At 34.5% G+C, this 26,588-nt stretch overlaps 1 protein-coding gene across 6 annotated transcripts in view; it reads left to right on the top strand.

Moving 5' to 3' along the window:
* The window catches only part of BRAF (B-Raf proto-oncogene, serine/threonine kinase), a 116,975-nt gene that overhangs the window by 34,624 nt on the left and 55,763 nt on the right, over window positions 1-26,588 (top strand). For all 6 annotated transcript variants that reach the window (XM_039860951.1, XM_039860947.1, XM_039860948.1 and 3 more), the window contains exons 2-5: window positions 10,441-10,542; window positions 15,532-15,795; window positions 21,880-21,983; window positions 22,812-22,914. In XM_039860951.1, coding sequence (XP_039716885.1) covers window positions 10,441-10,542; window positions 15,532-15,795; window positions 21,880-21,983; window positions 22,812-22,914 — 573 coding nt within the window. The remainder of the gene's footprint in view (window positions 1-10,440; window positions 10,543-15,531; window positions 15,796-21,879; window positions 21,984-22,811; window positions 22,915-26,588) is intronic.

The raw sequence follows: 26,588 nt of genomic DNA on the forward strand, positions 1-26,588 counted from the left end.
AGGTGCCATCATCTTCCATTTGACAGTCATTTCAAATCTGATTTCTTGGCATCTGTTCTTGTTCCCACTATGGTCAATTTTGAATATAGCAGCCATTTAAAACACCTAAGTGGTCATGTCACTTTCTTATTTTTAAAAAATGTCTTTATTGAGATATAGTTCATACATCATACAGATCACCCATTTAAAGTGCACAGTTCAATGGCTTTTGTATGTTAACAGAGTTATGCAACAACTATCACCAAAATCCATTTTAGACTATTTTCATCACTCCAATAAAGAAACTCCACACCCCTTAGCCATCATCCCTCAAATCCTTTATTCTCCTCAGTCTTAAGCAACCACTAATCTAATTTCTCTATGGATTTCCCTATTCCAGACTTTTCATGTAAGTGTAATCACACAATATGTGGTCCTTTGCTTCTTTCACTTAGTACAATATTTTCGGGGTATGTTTATGTTGTAGCATGTTTCAGTCTTTTATTTTTATTGCCAAATATTTTCTCAAATGAATATACCACATTTTATTTATTCATATTTGATTTATTTATTGATGAGTAGTTGGGTTGTTTTCCCTTTTTGATTATTATGCATAATGCTGCCATGAACATTCATGTATGTAAGTTTTTGTATGTACTGTTGTATGTCACAGTTCCTCTGACACAATCTATTAATTTTCTATTGTGTAACAAACTACCCAAGGCTTAGTGCTTAAAACAACTACTGTGAGTCTGTGAGCAGGTAATTCTGGGGTGAGCTAAACTTGGCTAGGCTCTCTTATGTTTCTGTGACCAGCTGGTGCTTCTAGGTAGGATGGCTGGTCTAGGATGGCCTTGAATGGCACAACTTGGTTCTAGTAAGCTAACCCAAACGTGTTCTCATAGCAAGGCAGAGGTGTAAGAGCAAGCAAGTTCAATTGTACAAGACGGCAAGAAGCAGCACATATTTACATTTTAAGTCTCTGCTTGGTTCATGTTTGCTAACATTCTGTTGCCCAAAGCAGGTCACTTGGAGAAGCTCAGGATCAGAGTGGAAATAGACTACAAAGTGATAAGGCAGAGGTGTGTCTACAGGGAAGCCGTTAATTAGGGTCATGAATATACTCAGCCTGTCATGCACACCAATTTTGATCCTACCTTATGCCTTTACATTTGTTTCTCCTCCGGTTTCCTCTTTATGTACGTGCGTGACAAGCTTGCTCCCGCACTCCCTCGGGTCTCTGTTCATGAGACCTTCAGTCTTACCACCCTACACAATTAATAGCCACCTGCCTCCCTCCTGCTTTCCAGCTGTTTTTCTCTATGACTTTTTAATCACCATCTGACATATTTTGTATTCTATTTTTTTAAAAAAAAGTTTGTCTTCCCTCAACTAGAATGTATGCTCCATGAGGTCAGACTTTGGTTTAATTGCACTATCTTCATTGCCTAGAACCCTAGTACATAGTAGACACTCATTAAATATTTGTTGACTGAAGGAATTAATCTACATTGATTCACTTCTACTTAAATTCTAATTACTGTCTCAAAGTTCTCACCTCCCTCGTTATGGAGTGTGTGAAGTGTCAGCTGTTCTTGGTTAGAAAACCTGATGTTGGAGGATTTTTTCTCATGGGCCACATTGTTTTGTTTTTTTTTTTTTAACCTCTTTCCTCATCTGTAAAGTAAAGAATAATAATAATTCCAACCTCATTGAGTTGTTGGTAGGAAGTGAACAAGTTTTATATATACAAAATGTATAAATGGTGCCTGGTACAAAGTAAGCAGTATATAAAATTAGTTCGATAATTATAGTTTAGTGTTCCTATCACCCACTTGTTATTAGAGTACATAGCACAGAGAAAATGGAATTAGAAGCTGGAGAGGTCTTATAGTGATGGAGAAATTGAAAGTCTTTGAAAACTGACAGTGTATTATTTTAGAAGGGGAAAAGCACATGAAGCAAATGAAATAGCCAGTTTTTTTTTTCCAATGTGTATATGGTAATACTGTATCCTTAAAACATTCACATACCATGAAATGCTCTTGGCAAAATATCATTCGTTAATTTGGGGTTTACTAAAAAGTACCTAAAACTAGTGAACATACATTTTAACTCTGTCTTGAGAGTCAGAAATAGCATTCTAGATACATTGGAGAGAAGATAATTCATTATTAACGCTGGATGTCTTGAGCAATAGGACTTAATTCTCTCATGGAACCCCAGTTTAGAAAGAATCTTGACTAAGGTGGCTCCTACTCCTCTGACCTTATTTGTACCTTGTTACTTCTCTGACCTCAGTTGAATTCTCTTGAATGTCATTTCATCAGCCTACTCTGAGCTTACCCAGAACATAGAGTTTTAAATATTTGCATGCAGTCAGCACCTATAAACTAACTACCTGCTTCATGCTAGTGTGCCTAAGTGCTAGGACTAAGACAGTTATCAACGTGGTAGAAATCTCAACTTCACTGAGCTTATAGTCCTAATAGGCCATTATGCCCCAGTTATTTACTTGTGACAGTGTTTTCTCACAAATCTTTGCTTTTGGTGGTAGGACGTGGTTCTGTGGAATGGTGCCCCAGAATTTTGGAGAACCGAGAGAGACTTGGGATAAGAGGTTACAGTGAAAGAAGATTCTGACTAGGGGGATTGTACCAAAAGGCAAGAAACGGGATATGTCGATAAGATATGTAAAAGTATTTTCAATTGAAAGTCCTCAATCTGTACAACTTCTAGTGTTTTCCACGATATACTTCTACATTTTCATTCAACTTTATCCCTAATTCAGACATTTCCATTTCATTCAGTTATATGTATATGACCAAAATTTAATCTGTTTACTGACAACCCTTTTGAATAGTAGTGATGAGTCACTGGATTTTTTTAAAGTTAAGTAAATTTAGTTGATGATTTTATGGACAGTTTAAAATAGTTTATTTGCTGTTTTGTTTTGCATTTTTTCCAGAATCCTAGAAACTTTCTGCTTTTAATTAGCCACAAAAATTTTTGCTTCTTATTCCATTTTAGATTAATTTCTAAGTTTAACTCAAAGTCAGGATATTTTCTGTTTACTGATTTCATGCATACCACTTCCCTGTTTTTATTTCTCACTCTCTCCCTCACCAAAGCAATTATGGAACCATGATCAAACTCTTAAATTCTCAACCTCTTCCTTGACTGTAAATGAGTTCCAGACACCTACCTGTCTGGCCCCTGATTATAGCATTATAGCACTTCTTCAGCCTTCGTCGCTGAAACTTTCTTCACAACCCAAAGACTTCAAAACCAAGATGTTTGTAACGAATGACTATAAGAATTACTAATATCCTTGATTCTGTACTCCCTCTCCCCTTTCATTTTATGGGCCTGACAAAACGCCAACTGCCTACCGTCTGTGCCTGCACTCAGGCACTTGAATGTACCACTTTAAATTTATGCCATAAACCTCAGCAGGGCTTCAACAATGTCTGGCAGTGGGACTCCTTCTTCCCTTTCCCCACTAAGACCGCATTTCCGCTCACTGCAAACTTCTCCCACCTCCCACTCTCATCTGTGGACTTCACCTCAAACTTTATTGAGAACTTAGATGCAGCTCTCTTCTCATCACCAAATCTACAAACCTGTCTGCATTGGTCTCCATGTTCTCTGTCTTCCGTTCACTTTTTATCAGAGACCTCACATGACTAATTCCTCCTCTTGTGACTCAGATTCCATCTTTTCTTACTGTCGCTAGAGCGTCTTTCCTATAGTTACCATCTCTCTTCCACATCATCAGTTTCTGAATGTTTTCAGACCTACGATTCTATAGAAGTAAATTTTTGAGAACTTACATGTCCAGAAGGCTTTTGTTGACCCTCATGCTTGATTAGTAGTTTGCCTGTGTGTAAAATTCCAGGTTCAGAACTATTTTGTTCTGGATAATGGAGGTATTACTCTACTGTCTTTTCTTTAACATCTTTATTAAGATATAATTCGCATACCATAGTATGCACCCATTTAAAGGATACACTTCAGTGGTTTTTAATATATCCACAGATTTGTGCAACCATCACCACAATCCATTGTAGAATATTTTTATCACCCCCAAAAGAACCCACCAGATACTTACTCCCTATTTCCACACCCCTCCCCCGCAAGTCTTAGACAATAAGTAATCTATTTTCTGTCATCATTCTCTCTTAATGTTGCTGATGAAAAACCTGATGTCAGGTTAATTCTAGCTATTTTATCAGTAACTTTTAGAGTTTTCTTTCTAATTCCTTAAATTTAATTATGGAAACTAAGATGTATTCAGGTGAGTCTTTTTTTTACTCATTTACCTTAGCCCTCACTAAGGCCTTTCAGTCAAATACTGATGATATTTTTCCTTAGATCAAAATAGTTTTAAAATTAATTTCTTCTATTTTATTTGTATTTCTTATTAAATGAATTTTGAACCTCCCAGGTATGTTCTTAATGTCTCACCTTTTTACTTGTATTATCCATCTCTGTTTTGGGGTTTTGATTTTGCTCTACTTTATGGGAACTTTTTAAAACTTTATATTACAAATTACTACAATGGTCTTTACCAATGCTCATTCTGTTATTTACCCCTTCTAAAATTTTTTCCCAGTCGTCTATTTTCTCCTTGCTCATTCAGTCTTTCTGTTTGTTCATTGTGATCTTTCTTTTTCCTCTTGTTGGATTTTCACAGTGTCTTATGATTCTTTTTTCTATTGAGATATACTTGGCATATAGCATTATATTTTCAGGTGTATAACATAATGATAGAATGAGAAATGGTCACTACAATAAGTCTGGTTAACATCCATCTCCACACAGTTACAAATTTTTTTCTTGTGATAAGAGCTTTTAAGATCTACTCTCTTAGCAACTTTCGAATATACAGAACAGTATTATTAACTGTTGTCACTGTGCTGTGTCTTTTGATTCTTAACTGTCTGTTCATATTCATGAATAAAGGACTAAGTTGATTACAGTAGAACTTTACAGTTATACAGATCTCGACTTCTTTTCTAAAAGGAAAATCTGAGTGTGGGTTCTATAAAAATCTTGTATGTTTGTAGGCTGGTTTCTTTTAGGGCACAGGGATTGGAGTAGACAGGTTTAGGGCTACCCCAATTGCAAAAGTAAGGACAGCTTTAGTATGGAAGGAACTAACCAGCTCACCAGCTCAATTTCCTTCTTCATTTCTTCCTCCCTTCCTTTTTTTCAAGCTTGTAGAAAAGTATAGAGAATAATATAATGACCATTCATGTACCCATTACCCAATTTTGTTGAATTGTGTTTTCTATTATATTTACTTCAGATTTTTTAAAACATAAAAAAAGACACAGATAAAGTACCTTATAGATAATAAGAGATAACAAAGCTTATCTTTAATTCTATTTCCTGCCCTCTCTCTCTGTTCAGAGGTAACCATTACTCTGTCCAAATTTAGTGTTCATCATACTCATGCATATTTCTGTATTTTTGCCCTGGGTTTATATCTACAGACAATATCAGTGCATGTTTTAAAGTGGTACATATCCTGGAACTTGCTTTTTTCACTCGATAAAGTGGTACATATCCTGGAACTTGCTTTTTTCACTTGTTTTTGAGATATATACATGTTGACATATACTTACAGCTGTACATGGTTGCCAACTCTTGGTATATCATTAGAACAAAATTTTTTGCCAGTCTCATGGGTACGAAATGGTTTCTCATATTGATTTACCTTTCTTTGATCATTAATGAGGTCATTTATTTTTTTCTCGTGTTTATTGGATATTCTGAATTCTCTTTAGTGAACTACGTGTTCATAAATCCTTTGCCCATTTTTCTTTTGGATTATTTTACCTTTTCCGAAAGGATAGCCAGTTACCTCAGCATTATTCATTATATAGTCCTGACCCCACTAAATTATAATGCCAACACAAACCATATGCCATGTATAAAAATACCTACGCCTCCATTTCAGTCCCTTTGCCCTGTTTGTCTATCCCTGTACCATGCTATTGCTTTATGTCTTGCTGTCTGGGAACACCAGTCTTACCTTCCTTATTATTTAAAATAGTTAAAAGGCTATCATTTTATAGTGCTTCCATGAGAATACTAAAATCGGTGTGTCAAATTCCATTGGAAGAAATCTCTCGGGATTTTGTTTATTGCACTGCACTGAATTAATTTGGGGGAAATTGAGATTGTTATGATATAGAGTCTACACATAAAAGCATTTTCTGTTTGCCTTCTGGACTAATTCTTTTATCTCTTTCGTGTTTTTTTTTTTAATCTATTTTTCTCTGCCTTTTAGCTAATGTTCTCCTAATCATCTTCTAGTTCTTTAACTCTCTTCAGCTTTAATCTGTTACTTCAACTGAGGCTTTATTTTGATGACTATATGATTCAAAATTCAGGCCTTTATGATTTCTTCATGCTTCTTTTTTATGTGTGTTGTCTTTAAACTTGTATATCTTCTAGAGTTATCTCAGTGGAAACTTATTATATTTTGGTCTAAAATTTATTAGCTTTGATTTTTTCTGTCAAGGTGATTATATTTGTTTTCTATTTTACAAGAATTAATCAGATTTTTCCCCACTGAATGACTGATGCTCTAGCCTCCTTGCTTTTAGTACCATGATTCTTTTAATAATTTTCTTGAAAATTTAAGACCATGTCTCTATTGTTATCGTCATCATCATCATCATCATTTGTGTTTTGGCATCTATTACCGTAGTCCTGTAATTTCTTCTTTTGACTTATTAAGAATTGTGTAACTGGATTCATAATCAGTGACTATGGCATTAAATCATATATATAGTATTAAATCATATTTAAGAGTTTGTCCTTACAGATTGGATTATATTATGGTTTTATTTTTTGTATTATCTTTATAAAGTTTGGCATCTAGATTTTGCTAGCTTCATAAAATGAGTTAAAGAAATTTTTAATATATAGTCACCTCTTAATCATTGGAAATGCATTTTCTTTAAAGTTTTGATAGAAACCAATCATATAATAATTTGGACCTGATACCTTTTTATTGGGAGGAGAAAAACCAGTGGCTCTAGTTTTTTGTGCCATTGTTGCCCTTCGGTTCCTTCCATAGCAGTTTGTCTGCATTTATATTTTAACATAAGCATCTTCTGAGCTAGGTTTTTAAACTTATTTTGACCTTTTTTTGGAAAGGGAATTTTGCCATTTGTAACATCACTAGAAGTGATCAATTGTTAATTGCCTGGTTATAATTGCTGTGGTCTGTTGAAGAGATCAAAACAAGACAGGAGATCTGGTACCTTCCTTGAATTTGTTTTTGTTTTTGTTTTTAATTCTTTCATTTACCTTTTAGGATTGTTGTAGTAGATTTTCTTGTTTTTCCAAGAAGGCATTTTAAGGCCAAAACTATATATCTACTGTTAACTTTACAATATCTTATTTTACTTTTTTTAATATCTTTTTTATATCTATTTTATACATATTAATTAAAGTTTTTACTCTTTGAGGGAAATCTGAAAGAATTTTCTCTCCCAGGCTCATCTACTCTAATTTGAACTAGGACTCATAGTGATTTTTGTTTATTCTTTGGATATAAAATTACTCTTGTTTGGGAAGATAAGAAATCTGATTTCCAGACATTCGTGGTCTGGCCCTGCCCTGACTAACCGATCTTATAGTTTTCTCTTCCCCAGCAAGAAAATTTTATTCTAATCATCTCAGTCTCCACATTTCCCCATGCTCATTCCTCATCTCTAATCCTTTTTTTCTCCCTTTTTCTCTCCCATTTTTTCGAGAGTGGTTCTTTATCCTAACTGTATATGAGTTTTATCTGTGGAGCTTTAAAAAACAAAAAGACTGTGGGTAGTAGAGTCTTCAGTGTATTGGATTGGAAAGAATCACTGAAAAGGATTAATTTTTTTCTCTCATCCTATTCTGAAGACAGCTTAAATCTTAGCTCTAGCATTAATTGTATACCTGTTTAGGACTAAAACACCAAGATAAGTGATGAGAGGACAAGTGAATAAAACATGTTTTTGGTCTCGAAGTAGCTAATAAACATGAAAAACAATCAATTTTACAACATCAAATTCTCACTATAAAGGAATTCTGCCTAGATGGTCAATGAACTCATTATAGAGGGAGTTTATCATTTTCTTGGATGAAGAGACTAGGAAAAACAAGTATTTGGCGGGGCTCGGAGGTAGCTCGGAGGAAGTTAAGTTTTGAACATGTTATGTTTGAGATGCCTGCTAGTTTTCTTAGTTAAAATATTCAGTAGGCAGTGGACTAGAAGAGTATGGAGTTGAGAAGACAGCTAGATTTAAAAATCTGGGCTTTACAGTCCTGTATTTGTCATACAAAGCCACAAGATTGAATAAAATCACCTGGTGAGTATGTGCAGCTAGAGAAAAAAAAGACATCCACTACTCTTTGGGGATATGAGAAATTAGCCAAGGAGTCATAAAGGAAAATATTGCAATATTGGACTATTGCAAAAATTTGAAACTTCTGTCATTGCTTCTCAAACTTTATTATGAATCATATTGTTAAAATTCAGTAGGTATGAAATAGGGCCTGAGATTTTGCTACTCCAGAAAACTTCCAGAAGATCATGCTGCTGGTTGTCTGTGGCCACACTTTAAGAAGCAAACACTTTATATGACAAAAGAGACATAAAGTGTAAAACAAGGAAAGACTATAACATTTATTGGAGAATAAGAAGGATGAATATCCTGAATAAAGGATATCCATAAATCAACAAGAGAGGGGAAAAAAAAAGAATAGAAGGCAGAAAGGATGTGCATAGGGAATTTTTCAAAAATAGATTTAAATGGCCAATAAATATGAAAAATGCTCAGCTTTATGGAAAGTACAAATTTAAAAAAAAATCATCTTTTCACTTCAGATTGCCAGAAGTGGAGAAGTTTGATAGTACTCAGTGTTGTGGGATTGTGGGGAAAGGGTGGACTCACCCTGCAAATATAGGAGTCTGACTTGACTTTTTTTCTTTTGGAAGACCATTTGGCATATTTATTAAAATTTACATGTGCATGTCCTTCAATCCAGGAATCCTTTGCCTTTATATCTAAAAGGAAGACCTGTACCTTTTCCCAGAAAGGCAGTTCAGAACTGTTTATTGAAGCATTATTTGAAGTTGAGAAAAATGGAATAATTTAAATGTCTTCTTGTAAGGAAATTATTAAATAAGCCAGGGCTCCTCAAACCCATTGCTCATCTATTCCCCCTTGTACATCTTTAAATTTTCTCACATTTTTTCATTATAATTTTAAGTAGTTTAAAAGGCCATAATTCCTAGTATGTATTATATGTATGTTAAAAATTTTTAGTCACACGTTGAAATTGAAGGTTTTAGATCATTCAATTTATTAGAGTAATCTACCACATAATTTTGCAAAGCAAGTTCTCAGACCACTCATAAACTGGACTCATTTTCATCAAGAAAAAAAACAAAACAGACTCTTTAGTTATCTTAAAATAAACATGTAATATGCATGGGTATTACAACCACCAGACTTCTGAATTCTAGGCTGGCTGGATGAATGGATAAGGCTTGGAGCCTTGCCAGGATCATCATTGATAGAGTAAGTTCTTGCTCTGAATTTTTCCCCACTTTTCTCTCAAGAGATTTTTCCTCTTGTTTGTTAAGTACCTTAGAGTTTATACATCTCAAAACAGTGCATCCTTAGTAGTATTAGAGGTGGATAAGAACATTGCTTTTCTTTTAGAAAATGGAGATTTAAAAAGTGGTGATTTAAAAAGAGAGGAAAAAAGGAGAACTAGTTCTCAAGCAGATAATTAGGAAGAGTACAAATAGATGTTGAGGATCTGGAAATTGAATCTCCTGAAAGTATTCACGTCCTCCTAACTTAGGTTACCATTGAAGTTTGAAGATCATTGAAATAAGCAGTGTCATAACAATATTATGAAATGAATGTATGTATACTTAATACAACTATTTAAAAGGATGCTTATATTAACTTTTTTAAAAAGTAAAATACATATGATGGGGCATGTTGTTCAGTGAAAAAAGCAAGTGTTAAAAATTTATATATAATATATGTGTCTATATATTCTATGTATGCGTGTTTATGTTTTTCACTTGCATAGAAAGGAGATGTGGAAGGATGCATACCAGACTGTAAATAGCACTTACCTTTTTGGCACGGGGCCCAGGAATGTGGGGAAGGTGAAAAGAGATTTTCATCATTTATTCTGAATACTCATGTCTTATTTAAACTTCTTATAGTCAAGAATATGTTATATTACTAGTGTCAAAAAATTTTTAAATGCTTAATAAGAGGAAAAAAAACTAGACTAAATGATCTATCTCTAAAGTCTCTTGGCTCTAAATTTCAAGGAATGCTGGCAGTTACTGTAATATTTTAATAGAAATGTTAAAATATTTCTAATTCCTGTCCTAAATGACTTTTGTTTAAATTGTTTTAAAATATTTTTTAGGTGTGGAATATCAAACAAATGATAAAGTTGACACAGGAACATATAGAGGCCCTATTGGACAAATTTGGTGGGGAGCATAATCCACCATCAATATATCTGGAGGTAAGCGTTTGAGTATCATATCTGTAGTAATTTTGAAAAGAAAAAAATGAACTTATAAAAAGCATTTGTACTGCTAATATTGGTTATCTTAGTGGGTGGGATTAGAAATAGATAACGGGAAGAGAGAATTAGCTTTGTCTTTATTATGCTTCTTAATCGTGTTTTGCTTGTTAAAATAAATACATAGTATTTTGTAATTTGGAGAATGTCAGAACTAAAGAAAAAGCATACATAAACTTCAGAATATTACTCTGGTAAAGTAAAACTTATTAAAAAAGAGAAGAAAGCATTCTGTCGTGGAGGTCATCAAACTAGTTACCATATTAGAAAACGGGGAGAATTTTGTAAGATATCTTTTTTCCAGAACAGATCTCCCCAAACTGGTTTTTGCTTCTTTATAAGTAAAATTTACAATATTTAAATAGCAGAAAATTGCTTAGCTTTGCTGTTTAATAGTGCTTCGAGGTGTTTGTATTAAGCCTTGAGCATCATTGTAAATTTATAGTTAAGTCATTGTCCTTAATCCTGTGAGGTAGTAGTTACTGTTATAATCACAGATAAGCTGTCTTGGCATTAGTTTCCTTATATAAGTCACTCAGGTTCCACAGCAAGCACGCTATTATGGAATCTAGATAGTCAGGCTGCACAGCCTACACTGTTCACCACTATGCTATCCTTCCTGTCCCTATGAAAGTGGGCTCCAGCTGTAATCACTAGTCATACAGGGGTAAAACCCTAAATTACAAATGATCAGCTTTACCATTTACCTTCAAATGCCAGAGATTTTTAGACATGGATTGACAGACTCATAAACTAAATTTCTAATTTAGTAATCTAATTACTTTTAAAGGGCAAATAAAATCTTAAGTATTTCATAAGAAAGTAAGTTTGCATTTCCAAAATAAACTTGGAGGTCTGTAAATAACTACTGATAAACTATGATCTTCCTATGGCTATCCCAGAGCACACTGCCAATTAGTGTCAGTGCTAGGACTAAAATTTATACCTCCAGTTACTAGTTAATATACTTTTTAATATGCCATGGTGTCTGTTTTATTTGTCCGTCTGTGGAGGACAAGCAGAGGAGTCATAAGGGGGCAAATGGTGCTGGGGAAAATAGTAATTCTTTGTTAATCAGTATTAGCCAACCATTTCTCTGTCTTGGACTTTCCCCACCCTCAGATGGAATATATTTGTATCAATAACCATGTCTCACTGTAGCAGAGATTCAGTGCCCCCTCTACACACATAGTCTTGAGACTTTTTGATTTTCAAATTACATCTAACTAGGACGGTATATAGCAAACCATACCTCATAAGTTATATTGTTAGCGTATAGATTCCTATTCTCGGGACTAACACTACATCATTTCTCTGTAGAAGGCAGTATAATATAGTGGTTGAGATGAACTGTGGAGTCACACAGACCCTGTGTTTGAATCCTGGCTGTGCCTTAGTCTGCAGACAAGTTACCTATCCTCCCTATACCTCCCCTCATTGGTAAAATGGGAATAATACCACACATGGGGTAATTTAAGGATTGCGTTTATAAGTATGAAATAGCATACTTCCTGATAACATATTAAATGCTCCATATATCTTTGATTCATTAATTCAACAGATATTTATTGAGTGCCTGCTAACATTTATACTTTTCTAGCCTCTGGTGATATAGCAATTAAACACAACAACAACAAAACTCTACCTTCAAGCAGCTTGTATTTTAATCAGGGGAGGGAATTACAGACAAACATAAATGAGTGAAAACATTGAACTTAGCAGTGTTTGATATGTTATTAAGAGGAACCGATTGCGATTACAGTATTCTTACCTGGAGAAAATTGACCAGGCCCAGGGAAAAGACCTGTGGGTACTGATATTTGAAGGCCCTCCAGTGAAAAACAAACTGTATTGATTACCCACTGAGATCCACCATTGTTCTTTATGTCTTAATGAATTTGGCTACACTATAATTTGGCTACACTATACTTCATATAAGTGGGAAAATATCTGTCTTTTTGTGACTGGCTTGTCAAAATTTTCTGTTTAACATTAAATAATAGTCATATGTATGTAGATACCACATTTTGTTTATCCTTCCATCTATTGACCATAAACGTAAGGCTTTATTTCTGGACCCTCAGTTCTACTGTGTTATTCTGCATGTGTATTCTTATTCCAGTACCACATGTCTTGATTACTGTAGTTTTATAGTAACTTTTGAAATCAGGAAATGTGAATCTTCCAATTTTGTCCTCCTTTTGCAAGATTGTTTTGGTTATTTTGAGTCTTTTGCACTTCCATGTGAATTTTAAGATCATCTTGTCCATTTTTGCAAAAAAAATAATTGGGATTTTGATAAGGATTGCATTGAATCTATAGATAAATTTGGGTAGTCATCTTAATAATCTTAAATGTTATTAGATTTTTTTCAGCTCAAAAATAAATGACATGATCTGTGACCTCAATTTATAGTTTAATAGAGTCATGTCAAGAACTCAGCTAAATAATATCGTAATAACAGTAATAACCACAACAAGAATTACTAGTACTACTTTAACTACTAATAAAAATATTTATTGGGTTTTTGCTATGTATGTGCATAGGGGTGTTGGAGGTTCCAATTTGAGATCTTGTCATCATTTGAAACTATTTTGTAAAAGGCTAGTATATTTCTGGATCTTGAAGGTAGGGTGGAAATAAATGGCTTTAGAGATACGAGGTTTTGAGAATTAAGGCAGGAGTGGTAAAAGAGTAATGATCATACACACTGAATGCAGCCAGGATAATGGAGTGAAATGAGCCAAGCGAGGTACAAAACAAGGTAGACAAGTACCTTGGTAGATTGCAGCTGCGACAGTGGAGAGGTAGAGTAAGTAAATGTTTTGTACTTAAGAAAAGGAAGAGAGCTACTGATAAATGCAGTGGAATAATAGTTTACAATCACGATGGAAAGAACAGTGTATTTTCAAAAATTAAGGCTAACATTTGGTAAATAACATACAGAAAATATATTGTTTACATTTATTACTTTTCTAAGGCTAACTTTATATAGTAAATGTGCTACTCAGATGACAGCGAATAGGAACATTTGATCTTTGAAAGGAGGAACTGTTGTCTCCCATACGGCGTGTATATAATCTTCAAAGGGTAGGAATTGCGTCAATCTTTATTTTTGTAGCCTGAGCCCCAAATAGCACCAGGCACATGTATGTCCAATATATATTTATTGAATGATTTAAGGCTCAGTAAGTAGATCATATTAAAAGAGATGCCCTTAAGTCAGCCTTTGGAACTGAAAGTTTAATGGAAATGCAGCTCAGAAATATTTGAATTGATTTGGTTATTATGTCCTGAAATGCCGTGAAACATTTCAGAGTCAGGGTAGGGGAACTAATCGGTTGTAAAGGAAAGGGCATTTTGATGTAGTTTAGGCTCTTTACCTCAGTAGCTCATTTTAATATTTTCTTTCTCCCTTCCCATCCCCCCCCCAAATTATATGATAAAATCTAGCATACCAGGTCTAGTGACTGTTTTGAAATGAAGTTTTTCCTTCATTCCCCTCTACCTTTGATAATTCTTCCTTGCTTATAGAATGAAGTTCATGCTTCATAGCCTAGTATGTATATTTTCTACAGTCTGGTCTCCACTTTTTCAGTCTTATTATTTCCCTGTGTTCCTATTCTTCATTTAAATTTCATAAATATATATTGATCTCTTACTATGTCCCAGGTATTATGTGACATTAAGCTATACCAGTCTATAGTTTTTCCTCTATGTTTAAATTTTTCTGCTGCTTTATTTTGATATGTAGATTATCCTTTACACAGTACTCTCTTCTCTCCACTTAATTTCATCTACCTAAATGCTAATCTTTTAAGGCCTTCCTCTGTGCTCATTCTTGTATCAATAATGTTCTTTATTTCTCATATACAGCACTTGCACAAGTAAAAATACATTCATCTGCTTTTCTGCAGCCCAGTCATGAACTCCTTGAGCAGTAGGAAATGTCATTTCCACATCTTTTATTCTCCCTTGTAGCCTTTTATAAATGTTCGTAGCACTGCATCTATTTGTGGTGGTGGGGAGAAGTGGTAGACCATGGTGTGGGGGGAGGGTTATTACCACTGCCTTAAAGAACTGTGGACATGTATGTTTCAGTTCATTTCATCTCTTTCAATATCATTCTGTTTTCAGCATTCTTCCTACTTTTAGAATATGATCTTTTATGTGGTCGTTTGACTTAATAGCCTTAGTCAAATGAAACTTCTAGAAAGATACCCTGATGGACAGTGGTCCCAGAATTTCTTGACTGCAGGATCTAAGCCACCTTTTCAAATAAAACTTTATTCTCTGAGCAGTATTTTAGAGGGAAGGAGGCCATCAGAGTTCCATAGTGAGAAGAATAAACTATTTTAACTAATAGCTATTTTAGAAAGAAGATGGCAATTATACATCTTCCAAGCCCTACTGAGAAAGTTTTGGTGATAATGGCAAGATCTGGTTCTGTGTACCTGAGTCTCTCTAATACCTCATCTCCTTTTCAATTTATTTTTCTGTTCTTTAGGGAAGGGTAATGAAACTTTATGTGCCTATAGCATTTTGGGAAAAAATACATTTTTAATGGAAGAGGTATTTATCCTTGATGTAGTGTAATATTTTATGTTAGATATGTAGTTTGGAAGATAAATTGGGATTTGACCAGAAAATTGCAAATACATCTTCTTTTATTAATAGTCATAGATATTCTAGATATCTCTTATTTACATATCAGGTCCTCAATGTAACATAGTGTCATAACAAAAGATTTATCAATTTAAAGGTAAAAATATTAATTTACAGTACTTCTAGCACTTTGTAATTTACAGCTTAAAACCTTGTTAGCTAGATTATAGAGATTATAAACAAGGGCTTAAATTTTATATTTCTTTTTGTTAATGTCAGGAAGGAAAAAGTCCAGATTCAATGTAAGTCTACTTTATTTTATAGGCCTATGAAGAATACACCAGCAAGCTAGATGCCCTCCAACAAAGAGAACAACAGTTATTGGAATCCCTGGGGAATGGAACTGATTTTTCTGTTTCTAGCTCTGCATCAACGGACACCGTTACATCTTCTTCCTCTTCTAGCCTTTCAGTGCTACCTTCATCTCTTTCAGTTTTTCAAAATCCCACAGATGTGTCACGGAGCAACCCTAAATCACCACAAAAACCTATTGTTAGAGTCTTCCTGCCCAACAAACAGAGGACAGTGGTGAGTCAACTTTTAATATTATCATTGCCTTTTCTTTGTATTTTTTATAAAGACCAGTTGTTGAAAATGAAATATACATACTCAGTGGTCATGCATATTGAAGCATCCATTTCAAACAAGAATGGAAAAGACATAATTATTTGGTGCCAAAGTCTTAATTCTAACAAACAGTATTGTTCTTAGTGTCAGATTTGACATTTAAACCTATCTGCCACACTTAAAGCACACTCAAGTCTAAGTACTAACTCAGTCAGTCAGAAATTTAAGACTTGTGCTTGTTTGTTGTCCAACATGTATCAGGTAAGATTCATTCTTCACATTGAGAAGGTAAGATTCATTCTTCACATTGAGAAATCCCTATTTGGATTTATTATTAAATGTGGAATTTTTATTGTGCCTGATCTTTTTCCTCTTGTTTACATAATTTTTGATTGTCGATCATTAGTATTGCCGTTGGAACAGAGTTCTCTGTAAGTAACATTTAAGCAGAGAAACCTGCAGAATTATTATGGATGGCCCATAGTCCTAACGTGCAATAAGTACTGTCAGTAGACTTAGTAATAATGCACCTACATATATCACTACTTTTTATAATGTATATGGGTGCTTTTGATATTAATTAAAAAAAAAATTTCATTTCCAAATGCTACTGAACTCAAAGCAGTTCGTAATTTTTTTCTTCAGACAGCATGAGTAGTAATGCTGGTTCTTCATGGAAAAAAGTTTGCTCACCTGTGCTGTAGTGACCTCCAGTGGGATCATTTTGTCACCCTGTGCAGCAAATGGATGTGAGGGTCAATGTGTGGAAATACAAGAGTAGGCCTTTGGCTTGTGTCATGGAGGTAGTTGGAACTCAGATCTTCACATAAAGCTGAGCTTTGAAGAGCTTTACCTTCAGTGAAAATGTGAACTAAAAGAAAATGTGTTTACCAGCATACATAAATAACAATGAAACTTGTCTGTCTTTGTCAGGGCTCCAGATAAAATTTAAAAATTCCCCTGTGAACTCTTTAACTATAGGCCTAATCTCACCATAGTGGGAGGTTCATATTTATACTACCTGCATTGTTCATGAACCCGCAACACAAGAAATTAACATAACTGCAGGTCCTAGAGTGGTAATAGCACTCAGGCACAGGGCAAAAAGCAGATGCATACCCTGCCTGGCCCATCTAGATCTCATGGAATTCACAGAGAGACTGTCCTACTGACTAGTTCAAAATCCCAGTTTATAAAATATACCAGGAAACAGTCTACTATTAGTGAGTTAGAAGATTTAGAAACAGCTAGATTAGATTCCTAAGAAGGAACCAAATAGAACTTTTAGGTCTTCAGATTTAAAACTCTGTGGATGACAGTTATCTATGAAGTATTCTTGCTAAAAATGATTGTAAGTTAAATGTCAAGCTTCTGGACCTTCTGTGTTACAAAAGAAGCACAGTAGGTAGAGGGAAAAGTTAAGCACCATGAAGAAATAATTAAACAAATTCAGAATGTGGACATCTTATAAGATACATGGCCTGGACTCAGTGTCATAGAGGATAAAAAGCTTGGGGATTATTCTACACTAAGACTAAAGAGACATAACAACCAAATTCAGTTTGTGATCCTGGTTTGGAAATAGGGTGGAAGAGCCATAAAAGACATTCTTGAGACTGAAAAATTTTGAATGTTGACTGAGTATTAGATGTTATATGCAATTAACTTAAAAATGTGATAATAGTATGTAGGAAAATATCTTTATTCTTAGGAAATACATGCTTAAGTGTTATGCCTACAACTTTTTTTCCTGCTCTTTTTGAAATATAATTTAAAGTATACAAATTTCAAGTCTACAGATCAATGACGTTCTACAGATGTAACTGCCATGCAGATCAAAATATAGGACATTTCTAATGCTTGAGAGGATTCTTTAGTGTCCATCTCATTCTCAAAAATAACCATTTTCTGACTTTTATCTCAATTTAGAACTTACTGTCAAATGGTATGATGGAAAACAAAATTTATAAAAATATGTAAATATGTAAATTATATAAATATATAAGATACATACATAAAAGATAAAAATATAAATATGAAAAAATAATTTTAGAATCTAAGAGAGAATTTGGTTGTTAATTCTATTATTCCTTCTAATTTTCTATATGTTTGAAATTTTTCATAATAGAGCTGGAAAAATTGGAACAACATAGAATAAAGGAAAACTAGAAAGTCCATCAACAGATGCATAGATAAACAAAATGTGGTATATACATACAATGGAATATTATTCAGCCTTACAAAGAAGGAAAGTCTGACACATTCTACAGCATTGATAAATGTTTATGCTAAGTGAAATAAGCCAATCACAAAAAGAAAAGAAAAAAATAATACATGATTCTATTTATATGAGGTACCTAGAGTAGTCAAATTCACAGAGACAGAAAAGTAGAATGATAGTTGTTAGGGCCTGGGGAAAGGAGAAATGAAGAGTTATTTAATGGATATAGAGTTTCAGTTTTGCAAGACGAAGAGCATTCTGGAGATTGGTTGCAAAAAAATATGAATGTACTTAACACAGCTAACTACATTTAAAAATGATTAAGATGTTAAATGTTGTTACATGTATTTTATCATAATTAAAAAAAAAAGTTTGGCAATTTTATAAAAAGTTAAACGTATACCTAGCATATGATTCAGCCATATTCTACTCCTAGGTATTTACCCAAGAGGAAAGAAAACATATGCCCAAAGATTTGTGCAAAAATGTTCTTAGTTGCTTTATTTCTAATAGTCCAAAATTAGACATAACCCAGAAGTCCATGAACAGGTGAATGGTTAAACACATTGTGGTCTATCCATAGAAAGAAATGCATTACTGATACACGAAACTGTAATTTACCAGTATACAAAAGTAGGCCTGCCTGGATCAAAGAGAAATTTACATTTATGATTTTGATAAATACCTTCAAGTTTTGTTTCATAGGTCTTGCTTAGTTTTGCACTGCTACCAGCATGTATGAGATGCCTATTTACCACAGCTTCATCAGCAGAATATGTTGTCAATCTTTTAGATTTTTGCCGCTCTGATAAATGAAAACTATCTTGGCAGGTTTGAGTGAGGTTGAACACCTTTTCCTATGTTTGAAGACTGTTTATGTTTGTATTTCTGTGAGCTGTCTTTCATGTCCTTTGCCCATTTTTTTAAATTGGGTTTTTGGTCTTGATTGTAATTTCTCAACTCTATCAGAAAGATTTTATGCGATTATCTGAAAAGCAAATGTTTTTTACCAGTTTGAATTTGTCTTTTGCCTTTGTTTATAGTGCATTTGTTTATTTTGCCATCTAAAAGGTTCTTAATTTTACGTAGTTAAATTTAATATTTTGTCTCCTATGGTTTCCAGATTTTGCATCATAAAGGCTTTCTTCACTTGAGGTTATAAAGGAGTTTGCCTTGTTTTCTTCCAGTTCTTTTATGGTTTATCCCTTTCTTCCTTCTTTCCAGATCTAAATCTTTGATCCATTTGATGTTTACCCTAGTATACAGTATGAGGTATAGATGAACTTTTTTTCTAGATTGGGTATAGTTGTCCCAACAAAAATTATTAAAAAGTTTATCTTTAACTTATTTCAGATGCTGTCTTCATTCTAATTTTCTTTATGTGTTAGAGTCTCTTTTGGTCTTTCTTTTGTGTTCCATTGGTCTGTCAGTGTATTCAACAGATACTATCATGAAGGAGCAAGCAGTACAAAAAATCAGCCTACAGAAATGGAATGAAGTGTTGATTGATGAGTTTCCCTTGGTGATAGAGCAGAAAACCAAAATTTTGCCTACTGATGAAATAATACATACACCTTAGAATCAAGTGCAGAGAAGCATAAGGAAGCGTAGGTTTATTTGAAGATCATATTACAGGAGTGGGTGAGAGAAATTACCACGAGAACTAAGGGTAGACAGCCCCAGTTCATCGATGGCCTTATAAGTCATGTTATGGAATTTGAATTTTGCCCTATAAATAATGGGAAATTTTTCCACAGACTAACGAAATGTAGGATTTTATTTAGGGGTTCTCTATCTGAGTTCATTGCACTCTTCAGCAGTCTGTATATGAGCTTCAGGTTCTGCAAACCCCCTGAAATTTTATGTCAGAAGGAACATCTGATGTTTTCATCAGATCCACAGAAGCCTAACACACACCACAGTTAAGAATACCTTCTTTAGACAAATATCTATGGAAACGTGATAGGATAGATTGAATGGGGTTTAAAGCTAAAGCTAGGGTTTCCAGTCAAGAAGTTTTTGCATTAAGTCAGGCAGACTATGAGTAGCAGAGTGAAAAAGTGAGCTTTCCCTTCAGTTTATTATCTTTGGAAGATACAGCTAATTCACAGTAGTTATGTTCTATAAATCTGTTGCAAACACTAAATTACTAAACCACTGATCCTAGGGGATATACAGGGTTACCGTTACATAAATGAGCCAAAGGTGGCCTCTGTATATTGGCCCCTAGGTTGTTTATTTTTTCACAGCAGGCTGGGGTCCATTAGCTTAAAAGCCCACTGGCATAGGGCACTTGTTTACAGTATGAAAGCTAGAACTAGAAGGCAGAGTGTCACCATGGTCAGCCTCAGCTGGGAAGGCGCTTGTCGGGCAGCTCAGATTTTTCACTGCTCTGCACATGTCCACAGTAGCACTATAGGTATTGATTTTGGGGTTATAAATAAGTTTTAGGGAGTAGATAAATTCACAGATACAGAATGCACAAATAAAGATCAACTGTGCCAACCCAGTTGCTTGCATATTTCCAGTGATGAGCCTCCTCCTTCTAGATAAACTTTTCCCTTACTGGCTGGTTTTAATGATTATATTGAGCTAAAATGGCATCCTGTTTTTTCTAATCATGAGTCCTAATTTGGCTTTCTGGATTATTCCCCCTTTAATATACTATTAAATTCAGCTGTGTTATATTCACTTTTACTCGATTTTCCCCACTAGTGTAAAGATTCCCAATTTCTTTGCAAACTTTTGGTTTGCTAAGTACCTTAGTGATTTAAAAGTATGGAACCTTAATTTTATTGTTACTAACACATCCCTGATGTCTCCACTCCTCTCCCTGACTGAAAATGGCCTCATCTGCCTCACTTTAGTCCACACTGCGTTTGCCAGTTTTCTTTCAGTTATACATTATTCAAATGCATTGGAGGGAGAGGCATGTGCATAAAAGGCCGGGATAGGGATAACTTCAGATATACAGATACAGCTCTCCAGTGCCTGTTCCCTCCCCACTCCCATGTCGTCTCTACTTTTCCCTTGATTAGCGTCTTTCTGTAACCAGATTTTCTCAGTGGAGTGGGAGAGATGGCCACTGAGGGTTCTAGATTTCTATCCTTTTGGCACACTGTAACTACAGTAGAAAGAGGAACTTTTTTCAACCAGTGTCCATCTGTCAGTTGAGGGAAGAACTTTGGTCATGTTTGGGTCATATTATCTAGTACTAGATCAGTTGCTGTTACCAGGAACATGGGAAACTGATTAGCCAGCCAACGTCATGTATAGCCAGAAAAGTAGCAACCTTTGATCGATATAGCCTCTCCAGTATCATGTGGATTTTTAGGAAAGGGCAGGTTCCCCAAGGAAATAGGGATGCTAGGCAACTAGACAACAAATATAAGTTATACACATTAAGACAAGTGTTTAGTCAGTAAGGTGTCTCTGAAGGACCATCAGTGCGATTGAAGGATTACAGTTTTTAGCTTTGAACAGTGTTGAATCAGAATTGATTTTGCTTTAAATGTTGACATCTCTTATTCCTTAGTAGTGGGTACAGAGGGATCTGTTATATTTTCTGTTCTTTTTTATACGTTTAAAATATTTCATCATTTTGATAAAAACTAAAAATTTTGCTTTAAGTTGGTGAATAATAGATATTTGTCAAATTTCCCTTTAATATAAATTAGCTCTAGAAATGATGTTATATCTGACGTAGTAATCCATATGACATTTTAAAGGTATTATGAAAGTAAGTTACTGAGTTTTTTTTAAATGATGTGAAAAACACATAATTTATTTCCTTTATCTCATAACATATATTTATGATATGATAGGTACCTGCAAGGTGTGGAGTTACAGTCCGGGACAGTCTAAAGAAAGCACTGATGATGAGAGGTCTAATCCCAGAGTGCTGTGCTGTTTACAGAATTCAAGATGGGTATGGTTTGTATGTGATGTGAAATTTTGTTTAAAAGAAAAAAACTGAGACATTAAACTTTAAGGTTTTCTATATGATCTTTATCTAAACCTAGGGAATTAAAAATCAACTTTAGAAAAAATTATTAAATTATATTAAGTTTAGCCTAAAGAAATCTTGTAGATCCTTCAAGGAGTTAACATGAGATAATTTTATATGGTGATATTGTTTGTTACTCTGATCAAATGACTTGACTTGGAATTTGAGATTCTTATAATTTTTGAACCATTTAAAATATGACTTATTTGAATAATGGACTGTTCCCACAATCCCCTGTTTTTAATACAAACTTATAGTTTCACAAAAGGCTTGTTCAGACTAACATTTTTATATTGAACTATTTCAGAAAATTGTGCCAAGACACTCCTCTCCCCCAAAAAATTTTGAATCCCATTTTAAAAATTACCTTTTTGGGGGCATGTTGTCCCTTGAATACTCTTTTTCTTTGGATAGATAAATCCATACCTGTGATTTTTTTTTATTATTTTTATTTTTTTTTTTATGCCAGGAACAATCCACTTTCTGCTGTTGTAGGTCTTTTCTGGAGCTGACTTGAAGAAAAGAGTACATCTCTTTACCCTGCTGTTTGTCCAAGAGTGATACCTTTATTTGGGGTAAACTTAAAAATTAATTTATTGCCATTTAAATTTCTAACGATGGAAGACCAGGGAGCCAAACCTCCCTCACCATTACTAGCCCCTCAATAACCAATTTTCATATCTTCAGCATGAGGTACATGTAGATTTTTAGGTATGATCACCAAGAAAGGTTTATGTCTGCACTTTTCAGAGAGAAGAAGCCAATTGGCTGGGACACCGATATTTCCTGGCTTACTGGAGAGGAGTTACATGTAGAAGTGCTGGAAAATGTTCCACTTACAACACACAACTTTGTATGTACCTTTACGTTTTTTTGCATTGTAGAAAATGTTTGTGTTCTTGTGAATGAATTTTTATTTAGGAAGTGTAAAATGTGGGTAAATAATTTGGGGATTGATATTTTCCCTGAGTTAATCATTTAAACTAAAGTATTTAGACTAAAGAGTTTCATTTTAATCACTATACTTACTTTTAATTTAAGAAAGCAATACATGTCCATTATTTAAAAAAATAAAAAAATTTGAATGATGCAAAAAGTGTATCAAGTAAAAAAGTGAAAATACCCTATCAGAGGTAAATATTCGTTACTAGATTATGATATAGTCTTCCGAATTCTTTCTCTGTATACAAACATGTACGCTTATACCTGTAAGCCTAAAGTTTTCTCCTTTCTTTTTTTTTCTCCCTTCCCCTACCATCCCTTCATTATTTTCCATTCTTTCCTTTTCTTACACTGAAAATGTTTTATTTTTTGTGATATTCTTCACCTTAAAAAAAACTTAACAGTGTGTCATGGACATCTTTTAATGTCAGTACACCTACCTTTATTTTTGTAATGATTGCATAATAGTCCATATGAGTAGTATAAATTCAGTATATTTAATCATTCCTCTATTACATAGACATTTAGGGTTTTTTTTTTTTAATTGATTAAAGACAGGGCTAAACAGAATCTTTCTGCATACACCTTGACATATTTGTGTAATATTTCTGAAGGATGAGTTAATGCAAGTGAAACAGCCCTCCTTAAAGACTTAAGGAAGACGTTAAAACTCTCCTTGAAGAATTCTCCCTTTATCATTTGCTAAAACCCAGTGTCACCAGCACGAAGTCTGAAAAGTAGATCCTGTCCACCTTAGAGATGAAGATACAATTCCCAGCACTTAAGAACCTGCCCTCTAAAAGGGTAGACAAAAGCCAAGATTAGAGTGATCTGTAAGGCAGGAATGTGTTTCTTACTTTTCTGTATATATGGAATTTTAGTAATATTTTTTCCAAATGGGTAGTTATTGCTACCCTTTTGGCATCAAGTGTTTTTCTATGCGCCTTGGTGATTTAATACAGCTGGGCTCCGAAAGCAGCCAGTTGACAGATAACTTCCTTGGGAGTTTGTGCTTTTGGGACGCTCTCAATGGTGAATAACAAAACCCGGTATTTCAATAATTAAATCATCTTTTAGATAAGTGTAAGATATACTTAATGTCAATCAGATTTACTATGTAGCAAATAGTTTTCTAGTAATGACTTAACAAGTTCATTACTGTTGATTTTATTTTAACTTGTAGAATTCCGAGTGGATAAATCTTAAGATTTTTAAGTTTTTAGGAATCTAAAAACAGTTGAATTTACATTTCAGAGTGATTGCTACTCTTTTTCTTAATTATTTTTCTTAGCTGGAAATCAGATATGGGGAGGTGAAAGAAGACCTAAGTTGCTAACCATAAAATAGTATTAAAATAATGCCTCAGAAAGGTCCTTGCCATGAGAGAAAAATGAAAGCAAACTGCAAGTTAGTGTCAGAGTGTGGAAATCCTGCCAGTAAATGTTTACTGAGAACCTTCCATTTGTCAACACTGTGTCTGATCTGGGGATATAACAGTGAATATGAAACACAGTATCCCGGCCTTAGAGTAGAGACAGATGAGTAATACGAAAATTTCATAAACGCTTGTAATTATTATGTATGTATGAAGTGCTGTAGATAGATGCACAGAGTAGAGACTGCTGTCCTGCCCTTCAAGGAGTCAGGAAGGTGTCCCAAAGGAAGGCGTACCTAAACTAAGGTCTGATGGATGAGGGACTAGCAGATGAAGAGTGAAGGGAAGAGAACTCAAGACAGAGTAAACAGCAATGAAGCAACGGTACCTTTTCAGCTTTAAAAAAAAAAAAAGTTCAGAGTGGATGCTACAAAGTTGAGCACGGGGCGGGGTGGGGGGTGGTTTACAGTATAGCAAGAGTTATGCGTGGATTAAGGAGAGTCCAGCTCATGAGAGTCCTTGTAAGCCATGTTAAAGATTTGGACTTTTCTGCAAGATAATTGGAAATTTAATGATTGTAAATGGGAGAAGTGTGATTAGATTTGTGTTTTAGAGCAGTTCTGAGTGCCATGTAGAGGCAAGGGTGCAAGCCTGTGTTCTGCTTTGAAAGGGAAAGAATTCTTCTCTTTGTGTCTCTGTGCTGGATTTTGCCGGCTACTCAAGGAATGCTGCTGATACCTTCTGGTTTCATAGAGTCCGATATTAAAGCAACTCCTTCAGTATTTGCCTACATCCCAGGAGCCCTTGGGAACTGGTGAGGTGGAGGGGGCAGGGAAAGTAGAGAAACAAGATTTGAAACAAGCCCCGTTGTCAGCCCTTCCCATTTTCTACAGGCAGGTTAATGTTCTGCTTCAAAGAGCCCCGCACCTTACAAATTAATGCATGCAGATTGCCTGGTCTTTGTCTCCCACTCGTTTACCATCCATGTCAACATGCTCGAATTCAGAATAAGCCTAAATTGTGGCCCGAAAGAAAAGATATACCTTCCTGTGTCCTAAATCTTTTTTGACAAAGGCACACTCACAGATAAATGTCACTTCCAGTTTATCCTCAAGCGCACACCCATGTTTTCCCCTCCTCAAATGTTTTCCTCTCTCTGCTTCCCTCCTTCATCCCCTCCTTTTTTGTCTTTTTTTTTCTCCTTTACATATACAACCAACCAGTTACACAGTTTTCAAGTATAAGTTGGTGACAGAAAGAAAGACTACAATTGATGAGGGAAGAGAAATAAGGGTTTCATGATATGCAACAGATTATCAGACAGGTGAAGGCGTGAGTAGTTAGCAAAAAAGAAAATGCTGATTCCTGTGCAGAGTTTTGTATTTTTCTGTGCTTTATGTCCTGATTGTTAGCAGGATAAAAGATTCTTGGTTTTGGTCAATAGTGGTCACATAATATTAAAGAAGATTTTCTAATTACTTGTATATCCAGAGACAAATGGAAAAGGAACAAAGCTGAAAACACATGGTTGCCTTTTAAATCCCCTAAAAAATGATAATAGAAAAAAGATGAAGAAAACAAGAGCCATTTTTAAAACTGCCTAAATGTCCTCAAAAGGCTAGAATGGGTGATGTGCCAAGATACCATTTTCTTGATAAAACATTTTTAAATAACTTTTTATCCCATTAAATATATGCTTATGAGAAGAGTTTGGTAAACTGTAGGTGTTGAGATCATTTTACTGGATTGTGAAAAGCATAGAGTAGAGTAGAAAATTCTAATGTATATTATATATAGTTAGGGTGAGTATTGTTATATGAATACACATGTGTCCTGGGTCATAATGTGAAATATATATTTTACTATCATTTGTGATTAAAACTGTCTGAAAAACTGAGATGAATTGAAAATATGCAGCAAAGGACAAAATGGATGTCACCCATGCTCTCACCACTTTGAAATATCCATTTTAACATTTTGACATTTGTTTATCTTCCTTACATTTTCTGCTTATTATTTACATGAAATGAATACTTTTCAAACAATTTGTGACTTAGGTAGTTATCAAGTTGGGGCCTCCTTAGCACAGTTCTGTTTATGTGACCCATGTTGTACATCATTTGCCTCTGATATGGAGTCTTTACATGTTGTCTTTTAAGTTTCATATAGAGGAATGTTCACAAATACATTTAGGTGTTCTAACCCTCTAA

Source organism: Pteropus medius, unplaced genomic scaffold (genome assembly GCF_902729225.1).
Source record: "Pteropus medius unplaced genomic scaffold, Ma_sr-lr_union100, whole genome shotgun sequence".
NCBI lineage: Eukaryota > Metazoa > Chordata > Mammalia > Chiroptera > Pteropodidae > Pteropus > Pteropus medius.